Below are 13,557 nucleotides of genomic sequence, written 5' to 3'. Positions count from 1 at the left end.
CCCACCTTGGGACAACCTGATCACCTTGTAACCTCCCCAGCGCTTAGAACAGTGCTGGGCACATAGAAAGCGCTTAATAAATGCCATCATAATAGGGACCGTCTCTATCTGTTGCCAACCTGTACTTCCCAAGCGCTTAGTCCAGTGCTCTGCACATAGTAAGCGCTCAATAAATACGACTGAATGAATGAAGCTAATGAGGCTGGGCACAGTCCCTGTCCCGCATGGGGCCCACAGTCTTAATCCCCAATTCAGAGATCAATCAATCAATCAATCATATTTATTGAGCGCTTACTATGTGCATAGCACTGTACTAAGCGCTTGGGAAGTACAAATTGGCAACATATAGAGACAGTCCCTACCCAACATTGGGCTCACAGTCTAAAAGAGATGAGGGAACTGAGGCCCGGAGAAGTGAAGTGACTTGTCCAAGGTCCCACAGCAGACGAGTGACGGAGCCAGGATCAGAACCCAGATCCTTCTGACTCTCAGGCCCGGGCTCTAGCCATTAGGCCACACTGTTTCTCTGGGAGTTGGTCCCGGGTAGGGGGGTGGGTTGCTGTTTTGGGGCGGGTTTGGCTCCCCCGGGGCCAGCTCGGGGAGGGGAGGCGTCCTGGGGGCCGCTTCTCGGGCCCCGCACGCCACCCTGCTCCGAGGGCCGCGGCTCGGCCCACGGCCTCCTGACAACGAAACCCGACTCACGTTTCTGGCTTTCTCCAGGTACATTTTGTATCTCTCCTCCATTGCTTTCATGTCCTCGTCTTTCTTCTGGAGAGCTGCTTCCAATTCCTCCATCTTTTGGGCTTAATTAAAAAGAAAATGGCCCCCAGAAGGCCACGGTCAACCTCAGTCAGGCAGTTGATTCGATCGTATTTATTGAGCGCTTACTGTGGGCAGAGCACTGCACTAAGCACTTAGGAGAGGACAAAAGAACAATAAACAGACACATTCCCTAAGTGGCGTGGCTCAGTGGAAAGAGCCCGGGCTTTGGAGTCAGAGGTCATGGGTTCAAATCCTGGCTCTGCCACTTGTCAGCTGTGTGACTTTGGGCAAGTCACTTCACTTTTCTGGGCCTCAGTTACCTCATCTGTAAAATGGGGATGAAGACTGTGAGCCCCCCTGTGGGACAACCTGATCACCTTGTAACCTCCTCAGCCCTTAGAACAGTGCTTGGCACATAGTAAGCGCTTAATAAATGCCATTATTATTATTATTGTAACCTCCCCAGCACTTAGAACAGTGCTTGGCACATAGTAAGCGCTTAATAAATGCCATTATTATTATTATTATTACTTAACTTCTCTGGGCCTCAGTTACCTCATCTGTAAAATGGGGATGAAGACTGTAAGCCCCCCGTGGGACAACCTGATCACCTTGTAACCTCCCCAGTGCTTAGAACAGTGCTTGGCACATAGTAAGCGCTTAATAAATGCCATTATTATTATTATTATTGTAACCTCCCCAGCACTTAGAACAGTGCTTGGCACATTGTAAGCACTTAATAAATGCCATCATTATTATTATTATTATTATTACTTAACTTCTCTGGGCCTCAGTTCCCTCATCTGTAAAATGGGGATGAAGACTGTGAGCCCCCCGTGGGACAACCTGATCACCTTGTAACCTCCCCAGCGCTTAGAACAGTGCTTGGCACTTAGTAAGTGCTTAATAAATGCCATCATTATTATTATTATTATTATGAGCTTAAAGTCTAGAAGGGGAAACTGACATTAATATACATAAATCAAATTACAGATATTCATTCATTCAATCGTATTTATTGAGCACTTACTGTGTGCAGATATGCACATAAGCGCTGTGGAGTTGGAAGGCGGGGGGCGCGGATGACTCCGAGGCCCTTCATAAACTTTCTCAGTGGTCGATCAGACCACATCCTACCAAACACAGGGGAACGAGAAGATTTCGGGATTCAGTTTAGCCTGCTTACTGAAAGACGGCACGGAGTATTTTATTGAATTTTATTTTTTGTCTTTTTAAACGGCATTTGCTAAGCATTTACTATGTACCAGTCACTGTACTGAGTGCTGAGGAAGATTTTTTTTTAATAGTATTTTTTTTTTGGCTTTTTTTAAATAGTATTTGTTAAGCGCTTACCAGGTGCAGACTGTGAGCCCACTCTTTTAGACTGTGAGCCCACTGTTGGGTAGGGACTGTCTCTATGTGATGCCAATTTGTACTTCCCAAGCGCTTAGTACAGTGCTCTGCACATAGTAAGCGCTCAATAAATACGATTGATTGATTGATTGATTGCAAAGCACTGTTCTAAGAGCTGGGGAGGTTACAAGGTGATCAGGTTGTCCCACGGGGGGCTCAAAGTCTTCATCCCCATTTTACAGATGAGGGAACTGAGGCACAGAGAGGTGACTTGCCCAAAGTCACACAGCTGACAACTGGCGGAGCGGGGATTTGAACCCATGACCTCTGATTCCAAAACCCGGGCTCTTTCCACTGAGCCACGCTGTAACTGCTTACTACGTACTACTGTTCGAAGTGATGGGGTAAGTACAAATTAATTAGGATGGACACAATCCCTGCCCCACATGAGGCACCGCTTAGAGGCTAGAGCCCGGGCTTGGGAGTCAGAAGGACCCGGGTTCTAATCCTGGCTCCGCCCCCATCTGCCGTGTGACCTTGGGTGAATCCCTTCACTTCTCCGGGCCTCGGTTTCCCCGTCTGTAAAATGGTGATTAAAACTGCGAGCCCCGTGTGAGACAGGGATTGTGTCCAACCTGATGACCTTGTATCTACCCCAGCGCTTAGAACGGTGCTTGGCACCTAGTAAGCGCTTGCCAAATACCATCATCCTTATTTTTGTTATCAAATGTTACAGTCTCTAGACAGTGAGTTCGTCACGGGCAGGGAATGCGTCTGCTAATTCTGTCCTATTGTACTCCCGAGCGCTTAGTACGGTGCTCTGCTCTGTCTACATGTTTTGTTTTGTCGTCTGTCTCCCCCTTCTAGACTGTGAGCCCGCTGTTGGGTAGGGACCGTCTCTATCTGTTACCGACTTCTACTTCCCAATCGCTTAGTCCAGTGCTCTGCACACAGTAAGCGCTCGATAACTCCGAGGCCCTTCATAAACTTTCTCAGTGCTCGATCAGAACACATCCTACCGAACACAGGGGAACGAGAAGATTTCGGGATTCGGTTTGGCCTGTTTACTGAAAGACGGCACGGAGTATTTTATTGAATTTTATTTTTTGTCTTTTTAAATGGCATTTGCTCAGCATTTACTATGTGCCAGTCACTGTACTGAGTGCGGAGGAAGATTTTTTTTTAATAGTATTTTTTTGTGGCTTTTTTCAAATAGTATTTGTTAAGCGCTTACTAGGTGCAAAGCACTATTCTAAGAGCTGGGGAGGTTACAAGGTGATCGGGTTGTCCCACGGGGGGCTCCCAGTCTTCATCCCCATTTTCCAGATGAGGGAACTGAGAAGTGACTGGCCCAAAGTCACACAGCTGACGAGTGGCGGAGCCGGGATTTGAACCCATGACCTCTGGCTCCAGAGCCCGGGCTCTTTCCACTGAGCCACGCTGCTTCTCTATCCTACTACTACAGGGAGACTCACCATTGTGCTGTCCTTCGGGCTGCAGATCTTCGATGAGCGCCTGCTTTTTCTGTAATTCCTCCTGGACCTCGGTCAGTTTCTCCCTAGGGAGACGAGACCCAGATTGTCAAGGCACAGTGTAACGGCGCGCATTTTTACACAACTCCTTATCATCATCATCATCAATCATATTTATTGAGCGCTTACTATGTGCAGACCACTGTACTAAGCGCTTGGGAAGTACAAATTGGCAACATATAGAGACAGTCCCTACCCAACAGTGGGCTCACAGTCTAAAAAAAAAAGCCTTATCACATATCCAGCACGAGCCCTCAGGAGAGGTTCTCTGTGTCGCTTTGAGGATCGCCCGCTCGCCTAAAAATGCCGTTAAAAAGGAAATTCCGGAATACCTGCTCCTAAGTGCAAATACTTAACGGTATTTAAGGGCTTACTATGTGCCGGGCACCGTACTAAGCGCCGGAGTGGATACAAGCAAATCGGGTTGAACACAGTCCCTGCCCCCCGTGGGACTCCCAGTCTTAATCCCCATTTTACAGATTAGGTAACTGAGGCCCAGAGAAGTGAAGTGACTTGTCCAAGGTCACACAGCAGACAAGTGGCGGAGCCGGGATTAGAACCCGGGTCCTTCTGACTCTCAGGCCCGGGCCGTAGCCACTAGGCCGCCCTGCTTCTCTGTGACCTCCCTTCGTTCCCTTTCTATTCCTTTTCACGAAGACCGTAAGCTCGTTGTGGGCAGGGAATGTGTCTGCCAACTCTGCCTCCCAAACACTTAGTACAGTGCTCTGCACCTAGTAAACACCACTGACTGATGACCAGAAAATGGAGTGAGGTCTCACACTTGACTGCGGTCGGTGTTTAGAAGTACCCTGAGTTTCCAGTAAGAACATTTCAAAGATCAACTCTCTGAGGCCCAAAGTCCCCGACAAATGGCTAACGTTTCCTCTCGGGGGAAGGACGAAGTAAATATTAAAAAAAGTGACGCTGACCTGATCCGAGAACGGAACTACGAGACTTTTCTTGCCACTGAGGCATCGAGGTTAGGGTGACAACTTTCTAACTCTTTTGGGGTCGGGGTAACGACTGGGTTGGTTGGAGTTACTGATCAAGATTCAAACCACCAAGGACAACTGAAGCGCTCTCTGAAAGCCTCATTTCAAAGACTGAAATATCCCTTCCCTTCCTTTAAACTGAGCGCATTTACCATTCACGGAAACATGGAAATTGGGTTTTGCGACCGCCGCCTTCAGAAATGCTTTAATCCCCTTGTCTCTCTCAAAGGAAACATTGATGGGTTTTACTTACATGTGAGCTTCTAATTTCTGCTTTAGTTTGCTGGACTACGAAATGACAAAAAAAACTCAACATTAATTTTCAGTTCACTGAATTCAACACTGAAAAAAGCTAACTGCGTATATCCCCGCGAGCCACTCGGAATCAAACGGAGAGAGACCGTTAACCATATTTCCATCATCGTCATTATTATTATTATTATTACGACCGTGGTTATTAATAACGATCGTGACTATAATCAGATTTAATCATTTCTAATTTAATACCAGTAATTCGATTTTACCATTTTTATTCATCCATTCAATCGTATTCATTGAGCGCTTACCGTGTGCAGAGCACTGTACTAAGCGCTTGGTGGGTAGGGACCGTCTCTATATGTTGCCGACTTGTACTTCCCAAGCGCTCCGTACAGTGTTCTGTACACGGTAAGCGCTCAATAAATACGGTTGAAAGAATGGGAAGTACAATTCGGCAACCCCTACCCAACAACGGGCTTTAATTTCATAATGTTAGATTTAACTCTTTCTGTTTTAAGATAATAATAATAATAAAAAGAGATAATAATAATACTGAGGGATATGGCATTTACTCAGTGCTTACTACGTGCTAAGCACTGGGAGAGACACAAAGGGGATGGAATTGAATAAAGTGATGGCACAAAGAAATGGGGCTATTTTCCAGTTTTGCATGCTTGAAACTACAGTGAAAGCTCTGAGGGGTCGGGTCTTCGACACAAATCTGAATCGTGTTGGCTCTAAGAGAAATCGGATGACAGGGATATGGGAACGGAGCCGCGAAGAAGCGGAAGAGACGGCACGGAGCGGACCAGCTTGGGTGATGGCAACCGGGGGATGCAGCGGCTACAACGTTGGGGAGGTTGGCATCACCTGGCTGGGGCTGGGCGTGTAGTATGTGGCTCCGCACGCAGTAAACGCTCATTAAATACCATCGATCTATTGATTGCCCACTGGGAATGGGCCTCGCAGACTAGCAAGAGGCCTGAAAACGACACCACCTGTTACTGTGGTCAGCCTTCGTTGACCACTTCTCTGGGGCACCTGATGCCAAGCCTCCCCCGCTGCAGGTACGTGTTCAATTTACGCTCCTGCCAACCTTTCACCAGGATTTAGTCCCGTCTTTGGCCCCAAGTAGACACTTGATAAATGCAATTAAAGAAGCAGGAGACGGAAAAAACGACAGTAAAACCAAAGAGGCAGAGAGGGAGATGCCAGAGAGAAAAACAGAGACGAGACCCGGGATCGCAAAGAGCGCCGGTCTCCCAGGGCTCCCTTCGCCGACAACCGCGGGTGGAAAAATCATTTACATTCCCAGGTCCCGGCGGCCAATTGGTTGCACGTCTCCCAGTTTGGAAAGCCGAGGCTCAGCGAAGACGCCAGGGCCCGTTGCCGGTGGAGGAGCGGGAGAATAACCAACGCGGCCGGGCCTTCTCCCCTGCCCACCCCGCGTTCATCCGTTCATTCCGTCGTCTTTATTGAGCGCTGACTGTGTGCACGGCACTGTACTAGGTGCTTGGGAGAGGATAAGAGGACAACAGAATGGGCATGTTCCCTACCCAGAGGACAGACATGAATATAAATAAATGACAGATACGGATATAAGTGTCGTGGGGCCGGGAGGGGAGATAAAGAAAGGGAGCAAGTCAGGGCGACGCGGAAGGGAGTGGGAAAGCAGAGATGGGGTAAGAAACAACACAAGGCCAATACACTCACACACACAGACACACACACACACACACATAAACACTCTCACACACAAGCAAGCATTCGAGCTCTTGTCTCCTGGTTTTTGAGCCACAACTAAGCAGGCAATAAATGCTACAATAAATATAACAATTGTGGGATTTGTTAATCTGGAGGAGATTGGAGATAATCAGGTCCCACATGGGGCTCACAGTCTAAGTAGGGGGGAGAACACATATTGAATCCCCATTTTGCAGATGAGGGAACTGAGGCCCGGAGAAGTGAAGTAGGAAGGAGAACAAGCATTGACTCAAGGCCCTGCTGAGAGCTCACCTCCTCCAGGAGGCCTTCCCAGACTGAGCCCCTTCCTTCCTCTCCCCCTCGTCCCCCTCTCCATCCCCCCCATTTTACCTCCTTCCCTTCCCCACAGCACCTGTATATATGTATATATGTTTGTACAGATTTATTACTCTATTTATTTATTTATTTATTTATTTTACTTGTACATATCTATCCTATTTATTTTATTTTGTTAGTATGTTTGGTTTTGTTCTCTGTCTCCCCCTTTTAGACTGTGAGCCCACTGTTGGGTAGGGACTGTCTCTATATGTTGCCAATTTGTACTTCCCAAGTGCTTAGTACAGTGCTCTGCACATAGTAAGCGCTCAATAAATACGATTGATGATGATGATGATGACTCCCCATTTTGCAGATGAGAGAACTGAGGCCCGGAGAAGTGAAGCGACTCGCCCAAGGCCACACAGCAGGTACGTGGCGGAGCCGGGACTAGACCCCACATCCTCTGACTCCCAAGCCCGTGTGGTTTCCACCACACCACGCTGTTTCTCTAATAATATTTATTACTCTATTTAGTTATTTATTTTACTTGTACATATCTATTCTATTTATTTTATTTTGTTAGTATGTTTGGTTTTGTTCTCTGTCTCCCCCTTTTAGAATGTGAGCCCACTGTTGGGTAGGGACTGTCTCTATATGTTGCCAATTTGTACTTCCCAAGCGCTTAGTACAGTGCTCTGCACATAGTAAGCGCTCAATAAATATGATTGATGATGATGATAATAATGGCATTTGTTAAGCATGTACCATGTGGCAGGCACTGTACTGAGCGCTGGAGTGGATACAAGCAAGTCAGGTTGGACACAGTCCCTGTCATTCATTCATTCATTCAATCGTATTTATTATTAGTATTAATAATAATTATTCTCTCAAGCGCTTAGTACAGTGCTCTGCATATAGTAAGTGCTCAATAAATACCAGTATTGGATCATTTCCATCTAAGCACTTACTCTGTGCAAAGCACTGTTCGAAGTGCTGGGGAGGTTACAAGGTGTTCAAGATGTCCCACGGGGGGTTCCCAGTCTTAATCCCCATTTTCCAGATGAGGGAACTGAGGCCCAGAGAAGTGAAGTGACTTGCCCAAAGTCACACAGCTGACAATTGGCAGAGCCGGGATTAGAACCCGTGACCTTCTGAATGCCAGGCTGAAGTGCCGTCCACTATGCCATGCTCTCTCTCTTTCTCGCACTCTCACATACACACACACACACACGTGGAAAAACTCACCCTTCCCTCCCCAGCACGTGTCCATCACCTGTTGCGTCACCCTCTCCGGAGCCTTTCGTCCGGTGCTCCGGCACACAGTAAGCGCTCCAGTAAATCCCACCGATGGAGCGGTTGATCAATCAATCAATCGTACTTATTGAGCGCTTACTGTGGGCAGAGCACTGGACTAAGCGCTTGGGAAGTACAAGTTGGCAGCACATACAGACAGTCCCTACCCAACAGTGGGCTCACAGTCTAGAAGGGGGAGACAGAGAACAAAACCAAACGTACTAACGCAATAAAATAAATAGAATAGATATGTACAAGATAAATAAATAAATAAATAAATAAATAAATAAATAAAAGGATGAATGAATGAATAAATAAATGAATGAATGAATGAATGAATAAGTAAATAAATAAGTAAATGAATGAATGAATAAGTAAATAAATAAATAAGTAAATAAATGAATGAATGAATAGATAAATAAATGAATGAATGAATGAATGAATGAATGAATGAATGAATGAATAAATAAATAAATAAATAAATAGAGTAATAAATATGTACAAACATATATCCATATATACAGGTGCTGTGGGGAAGGGAAGGAGGTAAGATGGGGTGATGGGGGGGGGGGAATGAGGGGGAGAGGAAGGAAGGGGCTCAGTCTGGGAAGGCCTTCTGGAGGAGGTGAGCTCTCAGTAGGGCCTTGAAGGGAGGAAGAGAGCTAGCTTGGCGGAGGGGCAGAGGGATTGGGGGCATTCCAGGCCCGGGGGATGACGTGGGCCGGGGCTCGACGGCGGGACAGGCGAGAACGAGGCCTAACGGGGAGGAGATTGGCGGCAGAGGAGCGGAGCGGTGGATCCCTGCCTTTCCCAACGGTCCCGTCACCTTCCCGGTTAAGGCTCTGAGCAGCGCCCCGGGCGGGCTCCCTATCGTCACCGTCCTCCTGGGACGTGGGGCCGCCGTTTCCGCGAAGGCCCCGTGGGCTTTTTAAGCTACTTACCCCTTCGCTCTCGGCCTTGGCTCCTTGATCTTGCAGGGCGTTCTGGAGGTCCTCCACTTGGCGCTGGAGCTCGCCGATGTGTTCCTCGCTCAGCCTGGAAGGGAAGGCTCTCATTCCTCCGGGAAGGAGGCGGCCCGGGCTCTCGGGCCTGGTGGGTAACCACTCCCAAACGACCGTTAATTCGTGGCTGCCGTATCTGAGCACTTAGTACGTGCCGACCGCTGTTCTAAGCACTGGGGTCGATACAAGATAACCGGGTGGGACGCGGTCCCCGTCCCACGTGGGGCTCACAGGGAAGCGGCGTGGCTCGGTGGAAACAGCCCGGGCTTTGGAGTCCGAGGTCGTGGGTTCAAATCCCGGCTCCGCCAACTGTCAGCTGTGTGACTCTGGGCAAGTCACTTCACTTCTCTGGGCCTCAGTTACCTCATCTGGAAAATGGGGATTAAAACTGTGAGCCCCCCGTGGGGCAACCTGGTCACCCTGTAACCTCCCGAGCGCTTGGAACAGTGCTTTGCACATAGTAAGCACTTAACAAATATTATTATTATTATTATTGGGAGTCAGAGGTTACGGGGGCAAGTCCCGGCTCTGCCAATTGTCAGCTGTGTGACTTTCAGCCAGTTACTTCACTTCCCTGGGCCTCAGTTCCCTCATCTGTAAAATGGGGATGAAGACTGTGAGCCTGCCATGGGACAATCTGATCACCTTGAATCCTCCCCAGTGCTTAGAATGGTGCTTTGCACATAGTAAGCGCTTAACAAATGCCATTATTATTATTCATCTCTGGGCCTCAGTTCCCTTATCTATAAAAACGGGGATCAAGACTGTGAGCCCCAAGTGGGACAACCCGATTACCTTGTATCGATCCCAGCGCTTAGAACAGTGCTTGGCACATAGTAAGCACCCAACAAATAGTACCATCATTATTATTATTATGATAATTGGGTCCCACCTGGGGTTCGCTGTCTACATAGGAGGGCCAACAGGAATTGAATCCTCATTTTGCACGAGGGAACTGAGGCCCAGAGAATAATAATGATGGCACATGTTAAGCGCTAAGTGCGGAGCGCTGTCCTAAGCGCTGGGGTGGATCCAGAGCGATCAGGTTGTCCCACACAGGGGGCTCCCAGTCTTCATCCCCATTTCCCAGATGAGGGAACTGAGGCCCAGAGAAGTGAAGCGGCTTGCCCAAAGTCACACGGCTGGCAAGCGGCGGAGCCGGGATTGGACGCACAAGCCCGGGCTCTTTCCACTGAGCCATGCTGCTTCTCAGAGATGTGAAGTGACTCGCCCAAGGTCTCCCCGCAGACCAGGAGGACTTTCCACTAGGCCCCACCGCCTCGCTAGCCCCGGTATGGGGGTCTCAGCCCCGGCGAGCAGCCACCCGGGCTCAGGGGGAGGGAGGGAGGGAGGGAGGGTCCCGTCACCTCTGTTCCGTTTCCAGCCGGTTGGTCTTGCGCTGCTTTTCCTCGAGCTCCTCTTGGAGCTGGGCGATGCGCTCATTCTCGGAGCCCTCCTGCTGCAGCCGCAGCATCTTGTTCTCGTGCTGCAGCCGGATGAACAGCTCCCTGGGGGGAGGAGAATCAATCAATCGATCAATCGATCGTATTTATTGAGCGCTTACTGTGTGCAGAGCACTGGACTAAGCGCTTGGGAAGTCCAAGTTGGCAACATAGAGAGACGGTCCCTACCCAACAGTGGGCTCACAGTCTAGAAGGGGGAGACAGAGAACAAAACATACTAACAAAATAAAATAAATAGAATAGATATGTACAAGCAAAATAAATAAATAGAGTAATAAATCAATCAATCGTATTTATTGAGCGCTTACTGTGTGCAGAGCACTGTACTAAGCGCTTGATATGTACAAACATATATAGACAGTCCCTACCCAACAGTGGGGTCACAGTCTAGAAGGGGGAGACAGAGAACAAAACCAAACATACTAACAAAATAAAATAAATAGAATAGATATGGACAAGCAAAATAAATAAATAGAGTAATAAATCAATCAATCATATTGACTGAGCGCTTACTGTGTGCAGAGCACTGTACTAAGCGCTTGAGCACTGTACCTTGATATGTACAAACATATATACATATATACAGGTGCTGTGGGGAAGGGAAGGAGGTAAGATGGGGGGATGGAGAGGGGGACGAGGGGGAGAGGAAGGAAGGGGCTGAGTGTGGGAAGGCCTCCTGGAGGAGGTGAGCTCTCAGTAGGGCCTTGAAGGGAAGAAGAGAGCTAGCTTGGCGGGATGGGCAGAGGGATTGGGGGCATTCCAGGCCCGGGGGATGACGTGGGCCGGGGGTCGATGGCGGGACAGGCAAGAACGAGGCGCGGAGATTAGCGGCAGAGGAGCGGAGGGTGCGGACTGCGATGGAGAAGGAGAGAAGGGAGGTGAGGGAGGAGGGGGCCAGGGGATGGACGGCCTTGAAGCCCAGGGTGAGGAGTTTCTGCCTGATGCGCAGATTGATTGGAGAAGCGTCAAGGTGCCACACGCTCGGGCTCAGCTCTCTTATTACGATCATAATAATAATCACGGAATTTGTTAAGAGAAGTGTTGGCAGCAGAGAAGCAGCCTGGCTCAGTGGAAAGAGCCCGGGCTTGGGAGGCGGAGGTCATGGGTTCAAATCCCGGCTCCGCCGCTTGTCAGCTGGGTGACTCTGGGCAAGTTCTCTGGGCCTCAGTTCCCTCATCTGGAAAATGGGGATCAATCAATCAGTCGTATTTATTGAGCGGTTGCTGTGTGCAGAGCACTGTACTAAGCGCTTGGGAAGTACAAGTTGGCAACATATAGAGACGGTCATCTGGAAAATGGGGATGAAGACTATGAGCCCCCCGTGGAACAACCTGATCACCTTGTAACCTCCCCAGTGCTTAGAACACTGCTTTGCACATAGTAAGTGCTTAATAAATGCCATCATTATTATTATTAAGCAATTACTGTGTGCACAGCACTGTACTAAGCACTTGGGGAAGTACAATATAACAGGAAATAGTGACATTTCCTGCCCTTCTTGGGCAAATCCCTTCATTTCTCTGGGCCTCGGGTCCTTCATCTGTCCTACTCCCGGACAAGAAGAGCGGCCCAGTGGATAAGAACCTGGGCAGCGGAAGACCTTGGCTTCCAATCCTGGCTTTGTCACTTTATTTTTTTTTAATGGTATTTGTTAAGTTCGTTCAATCGTACTTATTGAGCGTTTACTGTGTGCAGAGCACTGTACTAAGCGCTTGGGAAAGTACAATACAACAATAAACAGTGACATTCCCTGTGTCTTACAGATCAGGTAACGGAGGCCCAGACACATGAAGTGACTTGCCTATATATGTATACATGTTTGTACGTATTTATTACTCTATTTTATTTGTACATATTTATTCTATTTATTTTATTTTGTTAATATGCTTTGTTTTGTTGTCTGTCTCCCCCTTCTAGACTGTGAGCCCGCTGTTGGGTAGGGACCGGCTCTATATGTTGCCAACTTGTACTTCCCAAGAGCTTAATACAGTGCTCTGCACACAGTAAGCGCTCAATAAATACGATTGAATGAATGAATGAAGTGGCAGGGCTGGGATTAGAACCCAGGTCCTTCTGACTCACAAGCCCGGGCTCTTCCCACTAGGCACCACCGCTTCTCAACGGGTTCAACGGTCTCCAGAATTAAGGAAGAGTGAGCAATGTGTAGCTTCCCGCTCCCGTCCCGCTCAACCTGGTCATTCATTCATTCAAACGTATTTGTTGAGCACTTACTGGGTGCTCAGCACTGTACTAAGCGCTTGAGAGAGGACAGTGTAACAGTAAACAGGCACATTCCCTGCCCACAAGGAGCTTACAGTCTCGAGCAGCGTGGCTCAATGGAAAGAGCCTGGGCTTGGGAGTCAGAAGTCGTGGGTTCTAATCCCAACTCCACCGCCGCTTGTCAGCTGTGTGACTTTGGGCAAGTCGCTTTAACTTCTCCGTGCCTCAGTTACCTCATCTGTAAAATGGGGATTAAGAATGTGAGCCCCACGTGGGACAACCCGATGACCTCGCTTCTCCCCCAGGGCTTAGAACGCTGCTTGGCACATAGTAAGCGCTTAACAAATGCCATCATCATTATTATTAAAGACAACGAGCCCCACTTCTCTGCAGTCCATTCATTCATCCAATCGTATTTACTGAGCGCTTACTGTGTGCAGGGCACTGTACTAAGCGCTTGGAACAGCCACGTTCCCTGCCCGTAACGGGCTTACTGTCAATACAAATAAATAAAACGCCGAACCCTTGGAAGCCGGGGATCTTACCTGCACTCGACTGGCATCATCTCGGCGGCGAGGTTCCCGTGGCTCCCTGCAGCAGACGCCCCTGAAACCACACAGCGCGGTTAACAATCCTAATAATAATGACGATGGCTTTCGTT

The 13,557-nt window shown here is 48.5% G+C and overlaps 1 protein-coding gene across 1 annotated transcript in view; it reads right to left on the bottom strand.

Annotated features, from left to right (window-relative positions):
• HOOK1 (hook microtubule tethering protein 1) overlaps positions 1–13,557 on the bottom strand; it is a 58,209-nt gene that overhangs the window by 7,034 nt on the left and 37,618 nt on the right. Inside the window, exons 14-19 of the mRNA XM_038752380.1 lie at positions 13,442–13,502; positions 10,581–10,721; positions 9,154–9,247; positions 4,893–4,927; positions 3,591–3,673; positions 703–803 (exon numbers count right to left, since the gene is read on the bottom strand). Coding sequence (XP_038608308.1) covers positions 703–803; positions 3,591–3,673; positions 4,893–4,927; positions 9,154–9,247; positions 10,581–10,721; positions 13,442–13,502 — 515 coding nt within the window. The remainder of the gene's footprint in view (positions 1–702; positions 804–3,590; positions 3,674–4,892; positions 4,928–9,153; positions 9,248–10,580; positions 10,722–13,441; positions 13,503–13,557) is intronic.

This window comes from Tachyglossus aculeatus, chromosome 10 (genome assembly GCF_015852505.1).
Source record: "Tachyglossus aculeatus isolate mTacAcu1 chromosome 10, mTacAcu1.pri, whole genome shotgun sequence".
In the NCBI taxonomy this organism is placed as follows: domain Eukaryota; kingdom Metazoa; phylum Chordata; class Mammalia; order Monotremata; family Tachyglossidae; genus Tachyglossus; species Tachyglossus aculeatus.
Note: the sequence above shows the minus strand (reverse complement) of the source record. Positions and strands in the feature narration are given on the sequence as shown.